Here is a 26,565-nt window from a genome sequence, read left to right on the forward strand (position 1 = left end):
GTAAAAGAGAAACAAATGGCAGCAGCTTCATTCCTATGGAAGCAAGATGCCCTATTTGCAACTCTTGTTATAATACATTCAGATAACATACCATCCCTGCATGCTGTACATGTGGCACCCAATCAAGAATGCATTGCACGGCATACTGTGATTCTGAAACATGCACCAAAGCCCATACCACACTCAGAATAAAAGAGATACAAACCCAGAATGTGCTGTCAAGCAGGAAAGCAGTCAAAATAATTATCAGTTTTACCTGCAGTGTGAAGTTGAGAGACTGGAAAAGGCATTCATGGTTTTCCAACTGAACAAAGTTGGATGCTTCCACAGAATCACCGTAGAAAAATGAAGTAGGGAAGACTTCTCTGAAAGATCAAGACACAGGTTTAATAAGCTGTGTTTGTCACAAAAATTAGATGTATTTGTGGCAAGCTGAATTGCACCCCTTACTTTCTGATCATGTGAAATTCTATGGGCCCATTTGACACTAATCTATTATTTGTGATTTGATTTTTTCTTGACCACACTAGACTACACAAGCAGCATCTCAACTGACCCAGGTTAACAGTCCATCATTGAAGTAGACTTCTTTTGATTACTTAGCTCTTTTTCTCCTTTCCTATCACAAAACCTCTTCTCCAGGGCCCCACGCCATGGATGATTTGCACAAGTCCTATAGCTTGTATAACACAGGAAGTCATTGCACTACCAAATTAATCTGAACAGTTACTAATAGGAATACTTTTGGTTACATATTCACTAAAGTAACATTTCAATTTCATCTAGCACTTACATAGCATCGCAGGAATAAGCACTTCATTAATTATCTGAGCTTCACTACCTTTATGACTAGCAGATGGTTAAAGGGAAGAGTAGAGGGGGATATAACTTGCTTTAAACTACAGTGGCACAAGACAATTCGCACCAGCTACTCTTACCATCTTATCACAAAGTAAAACGCAGTAGGGTTTTATCAGAAAAGACTTGGAAGCGCAACACAGCACCTAGAAACCCTACAGCAGAGGACTAGGAGTGCTTTAAGCATCCTTTGTGCCTTCTTCTAACCTCAGGCTGCTCCACTGGCTGGAAAGGGTCCTGATGTAATTTCAGACAAACCTTGGCAAGGGACTGCTTAAAACTCTGCATCTTTCCCAGGCTGTCCTTTTGGGTCAGAGTTTTTTGACGCATGATTTTAAGCCTGTTTAGGTACATTTCCTTTTTTCCTGCCTACCTCCTATGCCAGGGATTGCTAGGGGAAACAGTAAGAGACAGATTAATTCCTCCCATTTAAAGTGTCGTGCCAGAAAGCTCCTCCCAAACATGGTACAAGCCCTTCTGGGCTATTTATGACCAGAGATGAAGTTTGCTCTCGCAGACTCTAATACAGGATAGCTAATAAAAATAAGCTTTAAAAATAGACTGTCCAAAAAAAGAGTATTACTAACATTACCATGCTTGGGAATGTCGTGCCTTCCAATTAACCCAACTTTTCCCTGGTAGACAGACATTTCTGTGAACTTGAATTAACTAAGCCTTCTCTATGAGAAAGAAGAAAATAATCCACATAGTCAGTTGGGTGGGGCTTATAAATTCAGAGACCTTGTGCTTAAAAAGTACATTCTGAAAAGAAAGACAAGAGCCCAACTTTTACCAGTTTTTTTGGCATGCAGTATTCTGTAGGTGACAGAGATCTAAAGACACAGATGAGAGCATTCGTATCTGTAAAGCTCTACAAAATCCATCTGTATCAAAGCATCAAGAAGCAAGGGACAGAGTTAAATTTCTACACAATCTGTAATAATGAAAGCATTCCAAAACTTCTAGAACACGCTGCTGGGACTGCACTCCCAATCTAGAGGAGATTTTTATCCTTGCTAGTCATCTTCACCTCACTAGCACTCCTTCACTTCTCTGAACAGGCTCAAATGTATCTTCTACCCATTCTGACTATTGTGGCAGTAATTAAGGGATTTTATTTCTATGCAACAAGAGGGGAACCCAGTTTCATGTAGTAAAACCCAGACTAGGCCATGAATCTGAGTTTATCCAGCTTTTCAGCCAAATCATATGTCAGGGCAGGTAACTCTTTTCCTACACATGTAGCATGCTGGTCAAGGGAATCTTTAACTTCTGCTGATGCCAACCTGCACTGGTCATTTAGACAATATGTATTCCCTGCAGGTTGCCATAAATGGTGGCTAAAAGAGACACTGACCTCTTGGGAACACTGCTGTTAAGTTTTTGCTTCCTCACTTTAGGTATGAATGTCAGCTTTCTCATTCTACATGGATGCTAATTCACCTCTAGTGACCAGGTCCCCCAGTTCCAATTTGAGCACTGTCTATGCTAGAGGACTGTCTGTCTGTTGGGACTGACCATAAATCTTTCATTCTAGACTTAAGAGTGTAATGCAGAAGTGGAAGGGAAGACCCTTGAGTACAAAGGCAGGAACTTGCAGCCCCTGGGAGAGGACAACGGCTATGTGTTACACAAGTATTTCAGTCAAAGGGTGAGTGATGTTCCTCGGTTGGTATTCAGACACCTTTCAGACTAGGGAGCAAAGGGAGTGGGAAAATGAACAGAAGCAGAAGCAAATTCTGATTGTGAAATTAAACAGAAAGGCAAACAGCTAGACTCCACCGAGCTCCTTAAAATCCCAGATTTGACCCTAACCTTTGGCCTGGTGACTCTCAACCATATGCTTAAATATATGCCCTGAGGAACAAGATGTGATGTACTTTTTATCCTTTTATTTTAAGGTCCATCACATCTACAGAATCACATGAATTCAAATATATTCACTAAAATACCTACTATAAATGTGATGGTAACTAATTAGTGTTAGCTAGAAAGGAGTGAGAAAGAGGGACACTGTTGAAATGAAAGGCACGACAAATAAAATTCCTAGATAATGAATGAAGTTGTCTGTATTTCCAGAGTCTGGGAAACAGGGAAAAAGCAACAGTCTGGCCACACGTAAACAAAGAAAATAATTCAGTTTTTCACTGAAAAAGACTCAGACGTTATTGTTAGGATTATTATTATTTTTGTTGTTTTCATTTGGTGACTGGTACTTACCCATTGATAGATGAGTCCACTTCATGCATCAGGGGCACCGACAAGGTTAGAGTATTATCATGCAGAGATTCAGTGCGTTCTAGGTTTCCACTGTGCCAGAAAGGAATAATAAACATGCTGTAATATGACAGCCTTTGCAATATATCACACAGTTTCACAGCCACCAACTCTCTGCCTTGTACCCTGAGTCTCTCTATTTGAGTGATGTCAGCTCTCCTTAAGAAGCCTCTTAAAGATTAAGAGTTACACTTGTTCACCCACCTTGGAGAGAGCATAAACATAAAGCATATGTTTTGCAGCTGCTCCTCTGTGACATGATCAGGCTCTCACCAAAAAAACCTGTCTTGGAGCAAGGTGTGAATTCAAATGGCAGTGTGAAACTACCGCAGCCATCATATACAGTGGAGAGAAACAAGGACATTTAGATTCCAATGCAAGGGTTCATTTTCTCCCAGGCTGACTGTATGTCAGTTTGGGCAGGGTACACAGACCCCACAGAGGGTCTTTACTCAGTAAGAGAACCATGCTTTCATTGTACCTGCATTGTACCACAGCACCAATTTGGTGCCACGACATGCAGCTTTTGGGGCAAGACCCTCATACTGAAGGGGCTGTAACCTCTCAGCAGTTCCCCTCCTCTTCCTGCACATAGTTGCCAAAATGAAAGCACTTCTACTTTACATTTTCAAAGGCAGTTGTCTCAACTGGTCAAAAGCAGAAGGATGAAAGAGAAAAGTGAGCAATCATCTCTCATTTGAGTCAGTTTATTTTAGTGTGAACACTTATGAAGTCTGGGAAAGGTTCCTAAAATGCATGTCCAACACACGAACTTGTAACTACTCCAATTCTGATGGTGAGTCTGCTTGGTGGGTGACAGCTCAGAAGAATGATCTTGAAAGATATGTTACATATCTTTCCAATTTCTTCAGCAGTGACTCTGGAATCACTTTTGCCTTGCAGTTCATTGGATTTACTCACAAATCAAACTGGCAAAACAAAAGATATGATTGTATTTATTTGGGGACAGTATCACTGAGGCAATAGCAGGCAGTAACATCCCAAGTGATACCATGCAGATGATGAGTTGCTCAGATTATAAAAACAGAGCCTGCTGGCTACATACATGCATAGATATAGCTCAGCTTTCTGCAACTGACACATTGGCCATGTCTGCTAATAAAACTATGGCCCAAATGGAAAAATCCACAAATTTTCAGTCCCAGGAAAAAAAAAGGCTTAATAAAAGCTTTTCCTCTCAATAGACTCAAAGAAGAGTCCAAAATCGAGACATTTCTCATCCAACACAAGTAAGGTACCATGGTGGCAAGCAGAATAAGCAAGTTGAATTCCATACAGGGACATGGCTATGTCTTACCTGTTTCAAATGGAGCAAAGGTACTGTCAGAAAATGAGAATATAGCTCAGTGAATCTAGCTCTAGAAAAATAGTTCATGCCAGGAAGCACAGAAGTAGGGGTTTGGGTTTTTAAATAAAAAGATAAAGTGTAATGTAAGCTTTAGTTCTTTCCCAACTGATCTCTCCCACTACTGAACAGTCTCTTGTTACAGATGCTACTGCCAAATTTGCAGCTTCAAGGGACAGGCTTAAGTGACCACTTACTTTCCCATGACAGCATGGCATAGCTTCTCTGAGCCCAGCTATTTCTGCCAGACTAGCTCCAGTTTTGTGTGGAAACAATTGCAGTCTGGCCACAGCGCAGGCATTTCCTCTCAATTTCCTTATCACTTTACCCCAGGGCTCCCTGCAACTCTTGTGGTAGAAAGATTTTTATTACACTTACTGGACAGTGAGGGAATTGAGCAATTTGCCTAAAGTCACAGAGAAAAAGAAGGTAATCAGCACTGGGACTGCACTGTTGTCTTTGGAGGTTCAGTTGAATCCTTCAAAACAGAACTGACCTCCCACCCACGCTTTTGAAATGCAAAACTTTCTCTTAACCCCTTTGAGCATTTGCACTATGTGTACAAACAACTATTTATTTCTTTGCTCCATCTAAAGGCACTGACTAACTCTTCTCACTGGTAGGACACAGAAATCTGAAGACTGAGGTTACAGAGGAAAGTCCTGTGTTACCCAAGGCAGGGAAATGAGAAGTACAATAGGGAAAACACTGGCTGGGCAAATTTAAAGCAGTGCTGACCCGTCTTTGCACCAGCTGGCATTCACCTAGCAGATACTGATGCATCTCCTTGACCTAGAAGCATCACAGGGTCCTCTGAACACACGATGAATTTCTCCAACATGTGAGACACAGTCTTGCCTCTCTGATGCAAGGTCTCACTTTCAGTGTTTCATGCCAGCCCCACATACTGCGGGATCTTGTTCCCACCTACAGCTGTTACTGCAGGGGAGGACTACACCTTATGAGAGCAGTCACTCAGCAACTGCTACATCTCATCTCCAGCTGATTGGTGAGGTGTCATCAAACTGGGGAGAAGAATTCAGGCTGCATATCCCGATTTTGACACAGGAGGGTATGAAGTTGGCCCACTCACACAGTAAGTGGAAGCAGGAACCAGCCACAGCCCCAGCACGTCAGCGCAGCAGTTCATGGCCCAGGTTAATGCAGCTGTGCTACCATCAGTTCCCAGACACACCCCAACAGTGCCTCTGACAGAATCACCCACTGAGTCTGCTGCTTTGCAGCACATCATCTTAGGAGGCACAGAGCATGTGTCACACCTTTTATTCTGCCTGAGATACAATTCCTATGCATGCACACTTGGCATCACCCTACTTCAATGCCTCCTCCAAGTGCCCTTGGGGAAGTACCTTATTCAGCTGTTTCACGCAGTCTGTCATAGCTCACTGGAGATCCAGAGAGGGGGAAAAAATAGACATGCAACTTTGGAAACTGTCAGTGAGATTCCTGACCATCTGATGAAAGCATTTATCTTTTTTGGTTTGCATCCAAGTACGTTTATTTCATTCAAATGCTGGAACAAATGGGTTTGCCTGATGCTGATTGTCAACTGCAGCTGAGCTGAGCTTGATACGGGGCCCAAAGGGATGGGCACAGGAAGACAAGGGCCTTTCGACTGAGAGAACACAAAACGCTCCTTCAGAATTGCAACTGCCTGGCAAAGAAAGCCTAAGGATGATCATACCTCATTTTTCAGGAAGCTGTGTCACATGGTTCCTCTGTATTACCAAATTACATATATTTAGCCCCAGTAATTTAACCTCATTTATTACACATATATGTGTCTACAACCAATCACACAACCGTCAATCATATGCAATGCACACTTCATGTGACAAACAATATCCAAGTCATCAAGATGTACAAAGTTTCCCTTACCTTTGGGCAGCGACAAGGAAGTTAAGTGTTTCTTCCTGACCAGATAAGTGGCTTGTATCAAAGATCACACTGAATTCATACTGTGCAAAGAAAAGGCAGTATTTAGAGACACTGTATACTGTTCCAAAATGTATTTCTTTAGAAACTTCACATATATTTTACTGGCACAGCTGTACAAAAGTAGTGTATTTTGATACATGTAAGACAGCTTCCTCTACTGCACAGTAGCTTTTAAATCTTAGCAATTGTGTCTCTGTTCAAATACCACAGTCTGATTTTTCCTTCATTGTGAAAAGGCCTTTACTAGAATTGCCATTCAGAGATACTTGTGAGGAGACCATCTGCCAGAGAAGAGTCTTCCAATATAAGGGGATCACTCCCTGAAACTACCTCAGCACCTATCTACACGTTACTTGCTGGTGAAGAGATCTTTCGGGGGAATAAAGATCATACCTGCACAGAGACTTGGAGCAACAGTCCAAGCTAAAGCATCAATCAGGCCCCCATCATAATGGATAAAATCAGGTGCTAATTTTGAAAACAGAATCTACTTTGGTGACCACTGTAGCACTACATTAACTTCTCCATGCAACAACTTTTCTACCTAATTCCAAAACAGTTTTTGGCCCAGTGAAAGAGTTTCCCAATTCATGCTAATTTCAATGGCTTGCTGAAAAAACTCTGAAGATAACCCAACGATGTCATTCCGAAGCAAACCACTGAAATTCTTACATTCCAGATGACACTTTACTACTGTATTTATTTTTTCCAATCTTTTTAAATGTTTCAAAAGAGCATTTAACAGTCAATAAAACACATAAAAAGTTTCATGTTGAGTCAGGATATGTCAATTCAAATGTAAAGGACTAGATTTTGAAATCAAAATTTTCTGAAAAATTTCAGACTTAGTTTGTTCAGGTCATCCTGAAGTTATTCCTCATCTTCTCACCTTTCTGGGTTGTACAGCTCAGTTTGGTAACAGAAAGAACCCAGTTGGATTTCTAAAGATTATAAGAGAGTACATCTTCTATTACTGAACAAAATCCTCTTTAAAAGCTACCAGACGACCATAATATGAAAAAGTCATTAAGACATTTTCATTGTAATTTGTACAAATTCATTTGCACTTTAATGTGAGACAAAACAAAAATTAAAAACAGAATAAGACAACATAAATAAGACAGAGAGTCCTTTTCTAATTTACTGCAGAGGAAATACATGTTTTTCACAGCTGCAATTTTTGCATCATTTTTCAAAAGCACTGTATTGCAATGCACAGGGTCCTGTCATTGGCTCTATCTGGTGGGAAAGACAACATCTACCCTCCATAACTGTGAAAGGCTTGGATATCTGGGTTAGAAAGCTACAGAAAGCATCAGTCACAGAGATTTTTAACAGAGCTGTTGCCTTTCCAGCCACTCCTTGAAGACAAAGAGGTGAACGGATCATCATTCTGCAAATGCAAATATCACAACATTACCCTAGATTTCGATCTCATGAAAGGAAATCCCACGCTGCACTTGAGGAAGTCTGACTCCAGCAACTCACAGGCAATGCCCAGCTCCTCCTGTAAAAAAATAAAAAAGACCATGAGATGATAGATTTGGGAACAAAAAGAAGATTACTAAGAAATACCATAGTGATGAAGTATCATAGAAAACTAAACATTTCCCACCATAGCACTGTTATTCCCAGAAAACTAATACTCATTGAATAAGGGAAAGTGCAGTATTGCACTTCCTTACTCCATCACAGTCAGACCAGTACTGGGAAGAAGACAACCATCAGAACATTGTGCTGAGAGACAGCCACAGGGAAATACTGCATGACCAAACACATTACAGTCAGGGGATCAGCCCAAGTTCTTGGATAACTCAGACAATCAGTTGTTCCCTCTGTCTATTACAAGACAGCTTTCAAATGGTTGAGAATAAGGGTTCCTCAAGGTAGTTTTTTCCAGGTACTAGCATCATAAAGAGAGAACTGTGTTGGGTGACAGTGACTAAACCATGCCACACACAGATGCTGGAGAAAACGCTGATCTGGTGCTTGTGTCATTCACTGCCCTGATCTCTTTCTCTGGACCACAGGATGAGCCACGTTGATAAGGACAGCAATTTTCTTTAACAATTCAACAGTGGCATAGATAAAGTAGAGGAATGACCCCTCCTCATGCTAAACATTCATAGACTATGAACATTGTCAAAAATACAAAAGAAAAAGGTTAGAGCAGCCCTATCCTGCTTGACTGGTGACTCCACTACAACAACAGAAATAATTCTGTTGAGCAGCGAGTCTTTCATTGCTCCCTAAAATAACTGTCTGGCTCCAGGTTAGCAGGTTCTCATCTCCAGATTATCAGGGAACGGTTTTATGCTCTGTCACTGTGGACAAGTTCATCCCACTAAACTTTAGGAGTGGGATTCAGCTCCAGAATCTGATATGCACTTTCAGGGGCCTGCACAGCAAATGATTGCTATGTGATCTAGGTGTCACTGCTCCCAGCACAGACAACAGATGTAGAAAATGGTTCAGCAGACCAAATGCAGATGTTTAGTTCAGACTGGGCTGAATACCTCTTTAGTCACTAGCACTGACTAGATCATCACTGGAGCTATGGTACTGATGTTATGCAGCTACAATAAGAATGCCTACATTTAGATACCTGAATCCAGAAATTAACTCTATTCTAGACATACAGCTGAGAATCTTTAGCACAGGACATATGATTTATTTGACCTGTTTTCAGTATCCACAGCAGTTTGTGAAGACCAGGCTCTGTCTCCTTATGCACATTTCCCAAATCACTTCAAATATGAGTTCTGTCTTAAACATGCACTTAAAATTTACACGAGTACCTTTCTCGTCTGGAATAAGCACATGTGGAAGTAGCTTCCTAAACCACGGACTCAGGCTATAAGCATCTCCAGAAAATGCTCCTCTGCCTTTCATGTTCTGATGCAAGTACAACATTACTGTTCTACAGACGTTACTATTATCCTAATTATGAGTCTGACAGCATTCAGATTCTTGATCTTTTAAGTGCTTCCTGTGATAGCTGAAAGACAAGGTCTCCTTTATCTTCAGGGCATACATTTATAGAAGATTATAGACTTAATGCTACCTTTCTTATGTGACTCAGGTTTCACATGAAAAGAAAATAACATAAGGAGAAAATCAACGCATTCTTGGAGATGCCTGATGGCGTGAAATTACTCCAGTACTACTCAAATGCCAGAGCAGTGACCTCCACATTCAGCTTCTTTGTGGATTTGTTCCGTTGCAATCTTCAGTAGGCTTCTATTTCCAGAAATACAAAAGATGGCACTGCCCAGCAAATCAAATATCTAGCTTCAGTCGTACAAAGCTGCTGTCCTCATATGCTCTCTTAGATTTTCTCCTCCATTTAACACAAGACAGCAGAGCAAGTGCTTCATGGGTGAAGCATCCCCTTCACTTGCCTTTTCCTCTCGGCAATCTGGGAGGTTCTCCAGTTTTATGTGAGTGATCAAGTGAACACAAACTCTGAGCAGCTGCGTAACGAAATGAAAAATTTCACAGCTGTTTCCTCTGGGAACATTTTTGGTTCTGTGTTGTTCAAATGTCCCTTGCTGTCTAACTGTGGCAACCTATGAACTCTCTCTCATCAACTCCTGGCCTCTGTTCATTCAAGAGGGGTTCCTGTTTATATAGCTGTCAGGTGGTGACAGTGACCAGACAGACCCAAGAGGCTGCCTCCTCTCCTCATGGCCCTATCCCTTCAGAGATGTCAAAAAACAGGATACAAGAAAGAACTCTCATATTGATAATGGAAGAAGTGCAGTACTTCTTCACTTCGCATGTTGATGGCTGCCTGCCTTTGCAGCCCTGACAGCAGGCAGGGAGATGCCAGGTTTTTTTATAATGGCCTGTTAACAAAATGACAGATGAAGTTGCATCGGCTGGTTTTGCTGTTGTTGCTTGCTACAGCTTAGTGGATGCAATAAGATTGACTTGAATGACCTTCTGGCTTCATCAGCATACCATCCAGTTTAATGATTAATATTAATACAACATTATTGAAGTTCAGATTGGACATTAGGAAAAGGTTCTTCAGTGAGAGGGTGGTCAGACACTGTAACAGCCTCCCCAGGTAAGTGGTCATAGCATCAAACCTGTCACAGTTCAAGCAGCATCTAGACAATGCTCTCACTCATATGATTTAGTTTCAGGTAGCCCTGTGAGGAGCAGGGAGTTGGATTCGATGATCCTTATGGGTCCCTTCCAACTGGAGATATTCTATGATTCCATGAATGCTGCAAAGTCAAATTGTTAAATGCTAGGAAATAGCAGAAATAAGTTTGCCTGCACCACATCAGTTCAGCCTTCTGCACATCTCTAAGTTACACAGGCTACCCAGAAAACTTTTCACATGGACCCCTTGCCTTGCTCTGTGATTAGCAAGGAGAAGCTCAACTAGTAAGAAAACATTTTGGTTTTCTTCACTGCTCACTGTCCGGCTTCAGGCTTTATTTGCAGTGCACTGTTTGGGAGAGACATAAAATTGGTTCTTCATGGGGTTTCCTATGGTGTTCAGCTCTGTAAAACGCGAGCACTCTTAAGCACTAAATAAATTGAATTTTCACACTATTCCAGCAGGCTGAAGGGCTGGTGCTGTCTTATCTAACAAATAGGGAATGGAAACAGCGCAACTCAGGGCTTACAGAAATTTTTGATGCCACTTCTCACTGATGTTAGATAACACTTTTAGTGTGCAATGCTTCTCTATAACAATACAACTCAGCTGAGAACCCAGCTTATTGCATGAGTTTCCATAGCAGTTTATAGCTTGCTTAGAAAACACAGCCAAAGGGGTTGGAAGTTTCCCTTCCAACGAGACAGTGTGAAGCTTCATCTGGAAAACTTTGTTCTCTCTCTGAAACGTTTCACAGCATTTCATATTCTTAGAAGAATCAATCAGATAAATAGCCAGCTAATTAGCCAAATAGCTGTACTATTACTGCATAACAAATGCAGACCCGGGTACGAGAAACATGAAGCTCAGGCTGGCTCACAGTCTGTTTCTCAATGTCTTTTATCACAGAAAGAAAAGTTCCTGATAATTACAACATTAGCAACAAAACAGTCAAGTTCTAGCTCCATTATAAGGGGCACATGGGGAAACAACAACTCAAATTCTGCAGCAAACTGTCAAACTTAATTCCTCGGGTATGTGATCAGGGGTATAAGCCTTACAAAATGGACTTACTTCTGGACATAAGTGTTTTGAAGTTTCAATATTGTGTGTTGTTTCAACTAAGCAGTGCAGGATGTTGGCAATGATCATATTAATACAGTGCCTAGAACCAGTGACCTGGAAATGTTGCTAAATTTAAGACCTGACAGAAGAAATTTCAGCAATGCTCATGTTCTTCCCCCGTTCTTCCCATGTCTCTGCTGTTTCAGATATTCACCTGGTGCACCATGTAGTCTGCACAGGGGGACTCCAGCTGTCTCCTCCCTGGGCATCTTTGGTCAGTACCTGTCTCAGCAGAAGTGGGCAATTGCTGAACATGGGACCTCTGACTATATCTGACAACAGGCTGACAACATCAGATGTGCCTAGGAGCAACGTTTCCTCGTATTCTTGTTCCTAACCCACACGCTACATGCAGTCAAGCCCTTACTGCCCCAAACAACTCAGATACCTGCCAGAAGAAAGCAATGTGCTCACAAAGTAATTTTCTTAAGACAGGTAAACAAGTTGGATTAAGCTGAATGCTTAAAACAATGCATTCAACTTGGTCTAGAAAGCATTTTAACCACATAGATGGGATTCTAGATTATGGGATCATTACCTTACCCTGAAATAACTCACAAGCAGTATCCTTTTGCTAGCTTCACCTAGCTAATTATCTGGGGATATAAAACATTGAAGTTCTCCAGATGTTGCTCTCTTTCTATCACAGAGATCATGACTGGACTGCAAGAGAACCACATGTTTTTCAGGCTGCATAAGGTATATTATCAGTAAGAAAACAGCTTGTCAGGACTAGAACAGGTCATACCAAATAAATCTTTCACTGCGTGTATTTTGGCATTTAAAAAGCCTGCCTTCCCTTAATAGTATTTGATGGGCCCAGTGTTCTCATGGTACAAAGGTGGGCCCAGTGCCAGCTGGAGCACAAGACCAGATTACTTTAGGTATGGTCCTGCAAAAGGCCCCTTATTAGAAACAAACCCTGCTCAAAGACAGCTACTGTTTGACCTCTCTCCTCCTGAAACAAACATTTTTAGAAGATTTCTTAAATATTGTTTACTTTGCCCTTGAAGGGTCCTTTTCAACTTGGTTAACTACCAAATCTAAGACTTAAGAAGAAGGAAAAGAGAATGCCTTAAGAAAACAGTAAGTTCTTTCTGGTGGAAGAAAGTTTGCCTGGCTCTGGATAAAACACAGTCACAGGTCAGAGACTCTGCCTCTGGGAAGAGTCTTCATGGTGACAAACCAACACAACATGTTGCTCCTAATTGAGCTCCCTCTTCCAGAACATAGATGACCAAAACTGGCCATCACACATGAAACGGTACAGCCCAAAGAAGGATATTGAAATTTCCTCAGCTTCACCTTGACTAACCATTTTCAAATCAGAGCACGTATGTTTTTTTCCCAAGTGAGTCTTGCATAGCTTGTATGTGATTACTTATTAATCAGCCAATATACCCTAACCCTTCTCTGCCTCACTTACACCCAACCAAAACCCTCCAACCTTCCTGAGCCTGATCTCGCAGTTCATATAATCATATTCTGGGTTTGTTGGTTTTTTTTTTTTCCCACCCTTAGGTTCATTCATTTCTTCCCCAAAGGCAGAACAACTCCTCTGAATCGATGTTGGCCCCAACCCAGAGTCATCAGCGCGCTTTCTCAACTTGTTCCCATCCCTCATTCCCACCCATGACTGGTTGCAAGCTCCTTGCCTCAAGCATCTCTTTAAGTAATCTCTCCCAGTCCGTTAACTCCTCTTCAACAATCTCCAGTACCAGCCTTTTATCTATCTGACAACTCTTTTACCAGCTACTATCAGCAAAAGCAAACAAATATAAACGTATAGGTCACTTGTGTTATTTTGCACTCAGCAGTGCTCTCACAGAGAAGGTGTGAGCTCAGCTATCCTAACACTCATTTATGGCCTCCTAGCTTTCTGCTTTTCTAAGCACACAAGCTACTAGTAGATACTACATCTGAAATGTCAGCAGGGAGATGCAGTAGAGCAATACTAAACTTGCAAAAGGATGTGCCGCATATGGCTCTAACTGATTATTTTTTTAAATAAAATCATACCAAGATAGTCAACAGAAAGTCAGATCAGTTGCTGAAGTTTAAGTTTAGTACTGCTCTGAATACTGTTGATTATCTGTGCCAGAGATGACTTCACTCTTCTAAATACTCTTCTGATTAGCTGTTATTTTTGAATGGATTAAAACCACTAACGAAAGGCAGTGAAACGATCTTCATTGCAGAACAGTTAAGATAACATGTATATTTTTTTAGAATAAAAAAACCCCCAACTTGTTAGAAAATATATTTACCCATAGTTTCTATTTCTCTTTCCTTAGCTATACTAATTTAAAGCTGGTTTTGTTGTTGTTTAGATAGAAACAAAAAGACTCCCCTGCAAATCCTGGCTACTAGCACATACACTCTGGAATAGAGGAAAATATGTCCTGGAAGCCTTGATAATATGCTGGCAGAACACTTCTGTTTTGAAGATGTTGAGAATTTACTTAACTTGTCAGGTTTTGGGTTTTTGTTTTGTTTTGTTTTTTTACATTGCTGCATGTTTTCCAAAGGGTACAAAAGAAGCATGACAAGAGTAAATACCAAGGAACCCTGCATTTGTTGCCAGAGCACAGACTCTTGTTATTACTTTTCTTGTTGTTATTGGTTTTCTTGTTCTATAATGCCCGTCTTGAACCATTACACTTGACACCACAGGGGACCATGAACAGTACCCTCCATCCAAGGAGTCCTAGAACAAATACGCTAAGAAAATATCACAAAGGAAGGCTACTTGCACCATCCACTTCATGCTATTATAAGTCTCAAAGGTTAGATACTATGCATCTACCTATTATACATTCTCCAATATATAGACTTTACACTAGCTCTCCCCACTAGTTATTTGGAAATGTGGGTTCTCTGACCTGCACCAAAGATAGAGGTTTACATCAGGCACCGGGAAAAATACAGTTTTGCTAAATTTGTAGTTTTTTACTCTCATCATGGACCCTGACTTAAAGCACATACTTATACTTCAGCAATTCCAATTTGTACTTTTGGTGAAGAGGGACATCTTCCCAAATGAGAGTTTAGATGAACATCTGGATGTTTGTTCCATGCAACAGGACAATTACATAGACCTGACCTGCATTTTAAGAGCTTCTTACTTTTGGGAGGTATCACTGAACATATGTCTGTTCACAGCTGGTAATCTCCTTCCTACGCACCTAGCTAATAAAGCCAGGTAGCACAAACACCTCCCATGTGAGGCACCTAACTCTCTGATGATGTTTGAGGTGGCTTCTTCAAATCACTCTTCATAATCTTGGTCTAAGCCCTTCAGTGATACTATCAACAGCTTGTGGGTTTCCTTAGGGTTTTGGGAGCATCATTTTGCTCCTACCCTTATCTCTCCCTGCCTCACAAGCCTCTTAATGCCTTCACTGAGGCTTTAAGGATATGAAGGTTTGTCAATTCATTCAATAGCCACCCCCTGAGCATACTGATGTACTTTCTTTCAACAGCAGCTGAGGTCATCAAAGAATGTGGATCACAGTTAACCACACGTACAGAGCAATTAGGGATGCCTGAGCTCATGAAAGCTTGGGGATTTTTTTCAAATAAAAAGACTGGCTCAGGCTGAGTTTCCCTATGAGTGAGAGCGAGTGCAGCTCTGAGTAATTTAATCTTGGAGGCCCCTTCTTGTACATACAACAGCTCACTTTTTCTAACACAAAATTCCACAGATATCACGCTTTCCTCCAAAATGGGGCTTCACTGGGTATTTTAAAACTGCCAGAACACAAACAGGATCAGTGGTATTACTGACTAGAAACTCTTCCTGGCACTGTACAATAACTCAAGTAAAAATCTTCTGCAATGACCAAAATGGTGGGTCTGATCTACCTCAGATACCTCTTAAAAGTTGCTCTGATTATCATCCTTGAAAGCCCTTTGGGCCTCTGTTTTCTTCGTATTACTAGCAGTCTGATGTCTGCTTTGCCTCTTTCTCAGCAGTACTCTCTGTTAGCTGAACAGTTAATATTTCCTTTGTGTTTCTGGGCTGGACCCTGCCAGGCACAGACCTTTCCCAACTACTTCAGCCCACAGCCAACACCGAAGGCATCAGTAACTCACCCCCGTTTGGAAATCTCAGTATCTCATAAACTGAGCCAGCAGTTTTGGGGTTTGGTTTTCTTTTTTTGTTAATCCGTTTCAGTAGTTACAAATGCAGAAAGAATTCTAGCACCCACTGCCATCAACACCCAGCTCCCAACACTGCAGAAACTGGGGGCAGGACAGAGGAAGGCAGGGAAAGCTGTGTGCAGCAGAGGGATGAACTCCTTCCCTGAGGCCACCTTCCCAGGTGGCGACACCCGGTGGTGGCACCAGGCCACCTGGGAAGGGCATGGGGCCTCTCGTGAGCTGTGAGTGTGAATGCAAGGGGGTGGCGGGAGGGAGGTGTGGCGCAGTGGGAATACTATTACCGACAGTAGCTTTGAATATGGACTGCAGTGGTTCGGCATAGGTGGCCATGGCTTTAAAAACAATCAAGGTACCAGAAAAACTGTCATGTGCATTTCAGGGAGTTTCTGCTGAAATGAAAATCTCGTAATTTTTATTAAATTTTTTGAAACGTACTTTATTTGGCAACTTAAGCAAACACCTCGTGTTCAGAAACTCTTCTGCATGCACTTTGTCACTTGCCAAAGCAGTGTGTGACAGAATCACACGTAAGGAGCAAAAGGATGTTCATAATTGAAAGAAATTAAGATGGTTTTACTCTTTTAACATAACAGCTCTGTTGCCTGAGCTTCACAGGTTTCTTCTGTTGTAAATGATTTCCAAATGCAGATGGAATGAAAGTATTGATGTGAATAACATGGAAGACAAGTCAATGATAAATCAGCAGCCATACCAACTATAGTGTGAAAATTATTGTTAATTAACCTGCTAGGAAAAAATATTATAGAGAGGGAGACAGCTCAGCTAGACATTGTCATGAAACTAGCATCTATCTAACTTATTGAATGCAATGACTGAAGAATATTGGATATCAACCAAATTACGCAGTGGAATAAAAAGATTTTGTGTGTGCACTGCAGAGGTCTCTTTTAAAGGTGTCACAGGGACCGAAAGTTTTCCTTCACTTTCCAACACACAGATATTCCCCTAACAAACCAAATCAGCAAATGTGAATGTCGCACATTATAAATTCTGCAGCTCCACAAATTGCTGTTTCACCAGCACAGACCCTCGTCATCCCAGTGCTTACATGAGCAAGCAAAACCGCACACCCGAGCCTGCTGACATGCATGCAGCCAAATATGCATATCAAGATCTGTCTGGGGGAACAGGGTGTCTGGACATGTATTCTGATAATTAATCAATCCTTTGATTCATTATCGAAAATAAACTTGAAGGGGGGTTGGGGAATCTCAACAGTTGTTTCAGGAAAAGAAATGGGGGGTGTGTGTGGGGGGGGAATTTTCTTTGGCATTAGGGAGAGATTTCCTGTCTTATTCCATGATCTCACTAGTAAATGCTGTAGGCTCACCCCACCCCCAAGCCCAGCAAGCCTGGCTTCAAACATCTTGGATTTGCTGCTTATTTTGTGAAAACAACTATTTCTGTATAATTAATTAGAGCCTCCTGCCTCTTCCCTCTCCTCGCTGGATGGAAACTATTTATAGATCATGAGCTTGCTGATGCCAGCCAACACAGCAAATCTTTCAGTAAAAAAGGAGAGAAAGACAAAACCTTTTCTATTTACTGAATATTCCCAACATTTTTTTTTTTCTCTCTCATAAACATTTATCTTAAGTGGTGAAAAGCTAGCGCAGCAGATTTTTAAAGCACACCATCTCAGAAGCTGAAGATGCAGCAGAAGATGCTTGCTCAGCTCATAAAAGTGATTAAGCCCCAAAACAACTTTCAGAACTGGTCAAAAAAACCCAAACAACCACCCAGTTTTTGCTTCTCCAACCTTTTAAGGGACCTGCAGGGCAGTGGTGAAGCTATAAGGAGAAAAGGGGATTTGGTACTACCCTGAGAATTTTCACCTCCTTTGCTGCCACACTAACTCTCATTTTTAATAGAGCAATTAGACTTACATCAGCTTTCACTGTACTACGCAAGCTAAAACTTTCTTTTCCCCAGCTGTTGAGAACTGCTGAATTTAATTTCTTCAAGATATAGGAAATAATCCAGGGAACATCACCAAGATCCACTGTCCCCATAGAGCCGTTAGGTCAGCTATCCCTCGTTCATCGCGAGGTTGGCCACATTTCAACTATGCTATTTGGTCAGGCCTGATCGTATGACCCTTTTCCATGTGTTAATGTACAGCTACTCGTGCTCTGCCAGCAGAGCAGGAGCAGCTTAAAGGTCAGACTTCCACCTGCCCACACAACAACGCTCATCCACTGGAGCACCCTTGGGCATGACCTGGGTGCTATTAATAACATAAGGAATGCCTTTTAAATTCGGGAACAGTAGGCCGTATGACTAAGTTGTGTAGAGCTTGTTATTTAGGATAAACTGATAGCGTCCCCCAGATACGAGACAGTAGCCTGCTTTACAGTGGTGGATGACCAGTGTCGCCAGTGGAGTTGTCCAGGCGAGTAACAGCTGGAGACACCAGACTTTCTCTGTGATTTCTTTACTATGTCTCATAAAAGTTTGGAATAGAGATGAAAGCCTTATTCTTCCTTTTATATCCTTTCCACAGACAGTGCTACAAAAGCAGTCACAGAGGAAAATCCTTCTCAGCAGAGCAAATATGTATTTTTTGGAATCTGGCTCTTAATGACAAATCTGCATTTCTGAGGCCACCCCTGCCCCCCAGCAGCAATTAGCATCTGAGAAGTAACATCATTGCTGACACTATCCGTCGGGGAACTCATGCTGGTGCTCTGGCCCTTGCAGCTACTTGCATGCCCCAGGGAAGATGTGTTAGCTCAGGCTTGGCACTCACACCTCTTTTCTCAGCGCAGGGGGCTGCTGGTGCAGTTGGACAACCTCAGGCTCCTGAAGGCCTCTCTAACTCCCAAACCCAACCCAACCCAAACACTTTCCCAGGGCCAGAAAGCTCAAGCTGCCTTTTCCCTCCCATCGCCGCAAACCTCTAATGCTTCCTAGATCACATTGAGGAGGAATCACCTGAGCTGAAAGGCTGCAAGAAGGTCGCCAGCAGCTACCTTGACTGCAGGCACTGGAAACTTCACAAGGAAGCCTCTTGTCACACCATTTTCTGTGTGTTTTACTATCTCAGGCTTTGGAGGAGCACACAAGGGCTTGCGAGCTTCCCCCAGCCACTTTCTGCCAACATTCCTCCTTGTTTTAACACTTGTCTTGAGCTGGGGTGTCTTTGGGATGGAATTTGCCTGCTTCCACAGAAGAATGGTCCAGAAAATGATGGAGGAAGATCAGTACCAGCCCAAAATCAGTTCATTCATTTTCTACCAAAAAAGGAAGAGCGTTCTTTTTGTGGGAAGTGTACAGATGAAATTCTATGTCCCCTCTAGTACTAAAGTAAAAACCATCTCAAACAGGTTGTGGCAGGAAGCCCCACTTGCACTTGGATCCCTTTCTGGTTTCTTCCTATTGCAGACTGGCCTCTTTCGTCCCTCCTTCCTTTAAATAATGCTAAGCAATGACAAGGTACTTCTAACAAGACAACTTCATTTAAGACCATATTACGATCATCTGTCTCTCAAAAGTGGCCTTGTTCACTGTGACACTTCCCCTCTTTAGAGAACCAAGAAAAGTGAGGACAAAAGGGCTGCCTGCTTGTAGGATGGGGCAGTTACTGTCACTCCACAATTAAAAAAGTACTAAAAAAAAAAAAAAAAAGAAGTAAAAACCCCCCTAAAAAAATTTAAAAATACAAAGGAAGCATCAAGCTGTGAATACAAGACAGTTTCGCAAGCTGAACTTACCCACTAAACAGTTCAATGTAATTTATGTCTATCATTACCAGGAAATTACTACCTTCATAAACCTCTATGAATTCGTGTTTGCTAAAACCAAAGCCATTCCAGTGATCCAGTTTTCACCTGTCCTTTGTAATCCTCACTAAAGAATCAGCCTTATAACTATTAAGACACAAGTGCCTTTCACATAACAAGTACTTTCTATAGTGGGAAAATGTAATTATTGCTTGGGATAGAAAGAATTCCATGCTTGGAGCTCTCTGGCTAAAACAATAAACAGGCCCCTTTGCTCTTGCTCTTCTTCGCATGCAGCATTTCAAAACTATGTACAGTCACTGGGGAAAAAAGAAAGACAGAAAAGCTAACACCAAACTTTATTTGAGGTCTATTGCTCATACTATTTTCCAGCTGAGGCAGACAGACAAAAGTATACTGGTTTCAAATGGATTAACAATTGGCTCCGCTCACAACCATAACCTAATAATTTTAATTTCTCCTCCATAGACAGTTCAGATAAGAAATGGGAGGAACGAAGTCATGATTCTATTAGAGCTGGTAAGATATCACACTATGTCAGGTACCTTCACAGATATCTGACCTCACAGATATTTCCAAAATATATGTTGCTCCTGTTGCTATACTCCTTGCCCAATAAATACATATGGGATGCATTTATGGCTGCTGCACTAAAACCCAAAAAACCAACAAACAAACAAATGAAAAATTCAAAGGCGGTAATAATAAAGCTAAGACTTTTTTTTCCTTCTTGGATCAAAGATCCAGCACAACTGGGAACAGCAACTTTCAGAAGTCTGACTATTCCATCAATTCCACCAAAAGTTCATTTTTGATAAAAAATAAACTGCTCTGCCTTTGTTGGAGAAGGATTAGGAATATATAGGATCCCTGAGTTGTCAGAAGTGTTTATATTTTTGGTCTATTCCTATTGTACCATTGTTTGAACAAATTCAGCTGCTTTCTTACATACACACGCTCACACATCCACATACACATACACTGTCCCATTCATTAGCAAGGCAGAAGCCAAAATAAAAAGAAGATGGAGAGCAACTTAGCAATAACATCTGCCAGCTCCCTCAGCACTCTTGGGTACATCCCATCAGGGTCCACGGATTTGTGGGTGTCTAGTTTGCCTAAATGATCTCTAATCCAATCCTCCTCAACCAAGAGAAAATCTTCCTCTCTTGACTTCCTCTCTTACCTCCAGGGTCTGGGATTCCCAAGGACAAGCCCTAGCAATAAAGATTCAGGCAAAGAAGGCATTCAGTAACTCCACCTTCTCTGTAACCTCCATCACCAGGGTACTCACCTCATTCAGCAGCAGGTCCGCATTTTCCCTAGTCTTTCTTTTGCTGCTGATGCATCTGAAGAAGCCCTTCTTGTTATCCTTGACATCCCTTGCCAGCTTTAATTCCAAGTGGGCCTTAGCCTTCCTAATTGCATCCCTACATACTCTGACAGCGTTCCTATAATCCTCCCAGGTGGCCAGTCCCTTTTTCCACATTCTGTAAACTCCCTTCTTTCAGTTCAGGTTTTCCAGAAACTCCTTGTTCATCCACGCAGGTGTCGTGCCTCCTTTGCTCCACTTCTTACAGGGATGCACTGACCTTGAGCTTGGAGGAAGTGGTGCTTGAATATTAACTAGCTCTCTTGGGCCCCTCTACCTTCTAGAGCCCTATCCCACGGGATCTCTCCAAGTAGGTCTTTGAAGAGGCCAAAGTTACCTCTCCTGAAGTCCAGGGTTGTAATCCTACTAATTGCCCTGCTTCTTCCACGCAGGATCCTGAACTCCACCATTTCATGGTCACTGCAGCCAAGGCTGCCCCCAACTTTCACATCCCCAACCAGCCCTTCGTTGTTTATTAGCAGAAGGTCCAGCAGCACACCTCTCATTGGCTCCTCTACCATCTGTGTCAAAACTCTTAGTTTTCAGGATGAGTGTCACGAGTTGCACAGACCAGACATGGTGTGAATCACCCCTTTCTTTTGTTTCCTTCTTACAATAGACAGCAGGATAGCAGAAAAAATTCATTGCCCCTCTTAAGTACATGCAGCTAATTTACTAGATACCTTCCCCAGCTACTGTCTGAGGCAGCCATCTTGGAAAACAAATCTTGTGTTGCCATCACTTGAAATACTGTTTTTCATTTATTCCAAGAGATGTAGAGCTCTCCCTTCTAAAGGCACACAGTGTCATTTCTTGGCATGATGCGGGCAACAGCCTTTTGCATCCAACAACAGGACAAGTAAAACAACTGGGAAGCAAGCTGACCAGCTGAACTCCCACCATCCACAAGGCAAATAGAAAGTGGACTCAGTAACCTCCTCTCCGTTTGCAGCACTGATCTGGACACTCCTCTCCAGTAGGATCCCAGTGCTGGCTGCAAGTGCCACAGCATCAGGAACAGTCCCTGAGATATTAATGCAGCCAAATACAAAGCTAGAAACTTAGAGTTTAGATTATATTTAGTCCATCTTCTCCATGTACTTGCACCTTATTTCAGAATTTGTACCTTTCCTGGTTTGGTCCAATGATGCTGCCAAGCAGCCAGAGGCCCATGCGTAGATGACTGCTGGACTGTGAGCCAGCTGTGACAGGAACTTCAACACAGACCTCCCCTTGCAAAAAGAGATGCTTAAAAACGGTTGAACATGACATATATTTGTTTTGTCTCTGCATCCCTTGATTACAAGTCTCATCTTAAAAAAGAAACCTGCAAAAAGTAACCCGGTGCGTGACTGCCAGTCTTACAAATCATGCATTGCTACAATATTCTTCAAGTTAGACCAAAGATTTAATGAAAAATGGAAACTTAGGTGCAGAATGGGAAAAATCCACAACCCACATGTACCAAAGCATTACAAAATGGTGCCTACTTAGTAATGCACTATCTGTTTGCCATCCAAGACAAAATCTTTGCTCATAAAAATGTGACGACATACTTTCTGAAAACACTACACTAGCTAGTACATACACAAAGATACTATTAAGCTTAAGGCAACTTCTACATACTCGTCATGTCCTTCAGGTTCCACGTACAAAAACATAGTAAAACCCTGAGGAAAATAAAGACTAGGGGAAAATCAGGTTTCTGACTCCATAGTGATATACTTAAAAAGCAACCATAAAAACTATTATAAAAACAAAATATCTCTGACATACATTCAGCTAAATTCTGCAGTAATTTAGATTGTGCTATTCCCAAAGAAAAGCTTTTCTCTATAAACTGCAGAAACTTTGTTGGATTAATTGCTTGTCCAGACACAATGTAATTATCCAGAAAAGAAAATTCAATCTTGACAGTAAACAAAAAAAAGCATGTCCAGAGTTAGACGCTGGCATGTTCCTATACTCTTCACACCAATACATGTATATCCAAACTACATAAACTGTTGTAATCTGCCAGCAATGCATTTGATTACACCTTTATTTCAAAAACATTGTGGATGAACATGTATATTTTTATCTTTGTTATTCCTTCATTATCTGTCCATAGGAATATTACAATAAGCTTAATAACAGCAGTGCATTTTTGTGCATATGAGTCCATGCTCTCCAAAAACCCAGGGAAAAACCAGAGAAGAAGGAGAAAGCTTTCCTTCATCTCACTTCACATGTAGATGTATGTATACATGTGCTCTTACACACATGTATGTCACACTACTAAATCATGGTTGCATGGCAATATTAACAGGGAATTGTTTTTTTAATTATTAAAGATAACCCATGGATTACACACATTGTTATTCTATAATAACAAAAACATACCTTCAAAACATGCTTCTCTTAAAACTAAAAGCAGAAAAAAGTGGCAGAAATCAAATAAATGGACCAACATTCATTTCCTAGCAGTATTTCTGAAAGCATGGATAATATATGCTCACATATACTGTAAGACAACCTTCTGTGTGTAAGGCATCAATTATACTGAATATTGGTGTATTCGACTGCACAGCTATTTGCTTTTAGTGTTATACTGCAATGCTTAAATTAATAACAAGTTCAGGAAATAAATTCAAATGTCATCAACTACACACAGCCAATGAAAAAGCAAATGGAAAACCTCACAAATAATTAAAAAAACCCCTAAAACTGAACTGGATAAGGAAACACAATCAATAAAATCAAGCCTTACCCTCCTGCCACCCCTTTCTTCCCTGGTGGTAATTTTCAAGTGTAAAGAATAATATTAAGGTAATAACAACAATAATGAGTATGGCACTGCGTATTTTCCTGAAATTAATAAATTTTAGCTCAACCTACCACCCCCAAAAACCAAAGCCACATCTGAAACCTCAGGAAATGCCTTTTGCAAAGACACACACGTTTGGGGGTTTTAGTCGCCTTTCAGAAACTCAAATACAGGGCACATCAGGACTTCTTCACGGAAAAACCTGACGACATGATAAATACTACATAATCTAGGGACATTGCTGAAACGCAAAGGTATAATACATTACTTACTGCATTGGAATATTGGAACAGGTTTCTCTTAATATATCTTTTCTATTTTTAAAACAAAAGCTCAGCAGTTTACTCGTAAGGCTCTACTTTAAGAGGTGCCACTCTACTTTATAAAGCAGCCTTTTAGCGCAACTCCTCCTTTCTCCCTTGCTAACTGGAAATCACTGCGTTACTCTTCTGCAGATGCTTACGGCCAAAAGTCAAGCGCAGGTTTTCTGGCCTCCTCCCAAGGGCAGGCTGTGAAAGCACTGCAGGCTGGGAACGTGCCTGTCTCAGCATCCCCTGCAGCCTGCCTGGGTGGGGGTCTGCTGAGACGGCCTGGAGAGGGGGTCCCCCGCTCACCCCCGGAGCCTGCAACAGAGCCAGTTGAAACGCTTCTCACTCTTACTCCCCACCTCGCTCAATGCCTCTGGTTTTGATGAAACACTACAGGAAGCTCCCTCTCCGATTTGGGGCCCGAAGGCCAACTTGGGGGGGGGTGTTGGGGGGGGGGGGCAGGGGGGTGTGTTAACATGCCTTCTCCTGCTAATAGGAACGCAGATTGATGCCAGTTGAACCAAGGGTTACATCGCTGACTGTCAGCTGCTCTGGGAGGAAGAAGCCTCCCTCATGTAGTTCCGTACAAGAAATCAAGGCTCTCCTGAGAGCTTTTCCAGCATGTTTTTGAAGGAAGTGAAAGAGCAAAGAATGAGCAGGAAAGAGGGAGAGGTAACAGAAAGGAAAACAAGGCTGGGACTTTCCTTTCGCACCAGAAGAAAAGAGGGAGTTCGCAAGAGTGTCAAAAAATCCCAGGGTCCCTGTGTCAAACCCAAGGAAAGGAAAGCTTGCAATTTCTTCAGCAGCACTAGCCCCTCCTTGGATTTTCAGTTAAAAACTCTTCACACCCTTACTCATCGTTTTGACTGCAGCTGGGTTTTTTTGTCTCCCTACAGACAAAACTGCTGTTGATGTCAGAGAGGCTATGCCTGAAGTGTGACTGCAGGATCAGGCCTTGTGCTTAATAAGATTAATTAAAGGGGGGCTTGTTTTTATTTATAGATCCGATCAGCATCACAGGAGAAATCTAAACAACTAGCTGAAAGAGAGCATTTGCCACCACTTCTAGCCACACAGCACCACGACTACAACATCTCAAAGGACTAAGCAATATAAATACATATATATATGTATACTATACATATAATGTAAATAGATATATATTTGTTTATATATAGTGTAAACATCTATGTATTTGTTTACAAGTTTATTGGGTTTTCCACTGGGGGTATCACTTATCTTCTGGCACCATCTTGAGACGCCTGTTTTAAAAGTGACCAAAAGAAACTCCTGCAGGAACAGAATTGATCTTTCATACCAGGAACTCAATAAACTTTAAGCTTCAAGTTACAACAAAAAACAAAACCCAGTTCTTGCTGTAATGAAAGCCACTGAAAGCTGTGCAAATCAGTTCTTACTCAAGACTTTTGCTGAGGATGTCAAAGTTCAGACAATTTTAAGCCTCATCCTAAGAGCAGAGGAGACAAACCCTGTCCCATAGATTTCTCACTTCAAACGCTGGCAAGAGTGTCTCCACTGTGTTTGAGAGCAAAATATGATAATGAAGAGAGACACTGGGACACTTGAAAGTCACTGGTGATCTTCCCATAGGGGCAGCACAACTTTTAAAAAAACATATCCAAGATCAAGTGTATTGAGCTCGTCGTATACTGGGCTCTACTCTCTGTGAAGGGTTTTTCCCTTTCTCCTAGCAATGCAGTTAATCAAGATAACAGTCTAGGTTAGGAAGGCAGGATCTCATCAATCAAGGCAGCCAAATCCCTTTTCCAAAGCCCTTTCCCATGGCCATAACTGATACAACCATGGCAGTGGCTCCTATCTCTGAGCAGCTCCTGAAGATACGCAGGGGGAAGCAGCTCAGCCGATGAGCTATGGGCCGCACGGGGACCAAAACAGGGTGGGCAGCTACCACCTGCAGCCCAGGGAGCCCTTCTCCACCCCCTCAAAGTCATCTCATCATTTCAGTGCTTCAGATCTCCTTTTCCCTCCCTCACCTGGATGCAAACCAGGACCTCTGCTGGTGCCCTGCCATGGTGAAACCTCAACTTGGGTGGTACACCAGCTGGTAGTTTGGGATTCACTGCAAACAGGCTTTTCTATAGCACAGGTTGCCTTCTAGCCTCTACAAAAAGTACGTCTCACATGAATGTAGTCATCTACAGAGCTGTTCTTCCTTTACAAAAATCATTCCCCTTGCAGCCCCAAGGGAAGAGCAGGGCTAGGAAGTCAAACAAAACCTCCCTTAATAATCTGGGCCACACAAAGCACCCCAGGCTATTCCTCAAAACCACTATGTATATATACGTAAACAGTCAAGTTAAGAGTCATGACAAGCTACGTCCAGGACAAACACTTTCTACATCACGTAACCGAGAGCACAGGCCCACCTGATCAGCGTAAAACTTCTCAATGTATCTGGTTGCATATGTTA

At 41.8% G+C, this 26,565-nt stretch overlaps 1 protein-coding gene across 1 annotated transcript in view; it reads right to left on the reverse strand.

Annotated features, from left to right (window-relative positions):
- The window catches only part of ITGA9 (integrin subunit alpha 9), a 223,247-nt gene that overhangs the window by 44,510 nt on the left and 152,172 nt on the right, over nt 1–26,565 (reverse strand). Inside the window, exons 19-22 of the mRNA XM_086468071.1 lie at nt 7,881–7,967; nt 6,401–6,480; nt 3,079–3,168; nt 257–365 (exon numbers count right to left, since the gene is read on the reverse strand). Coding sequence (XP_086324197.1) covers nt 257–365; nt 3,079–3,168; nt 6,401–6,480; nt 7,881–7,967 — 366 coding nt within the window. The remainder of the gene's footprint in view (nt 1–256; nt 366–3,078; nt 3,169–6,400; nt 6,481–7,880; nt 7,968–26,565) is intronic.

The sequence above is a fragment of the Leptosomus discolor genome, chromosome 7 (assembly GCF_034619465.1).
Source record: "Leptosomus discolor isolate bLepDis1 chromosome 7, bLepDis1.hap2, whole genome shotgun sequence".
Classification (NCBI taxonomy): domain Eukaryota; kingdom Metazoa; phylum Chordata; class Aves; order Leptosomiformes; family Leptosomidae; genus Leptosomus; species Leptosomus discolor.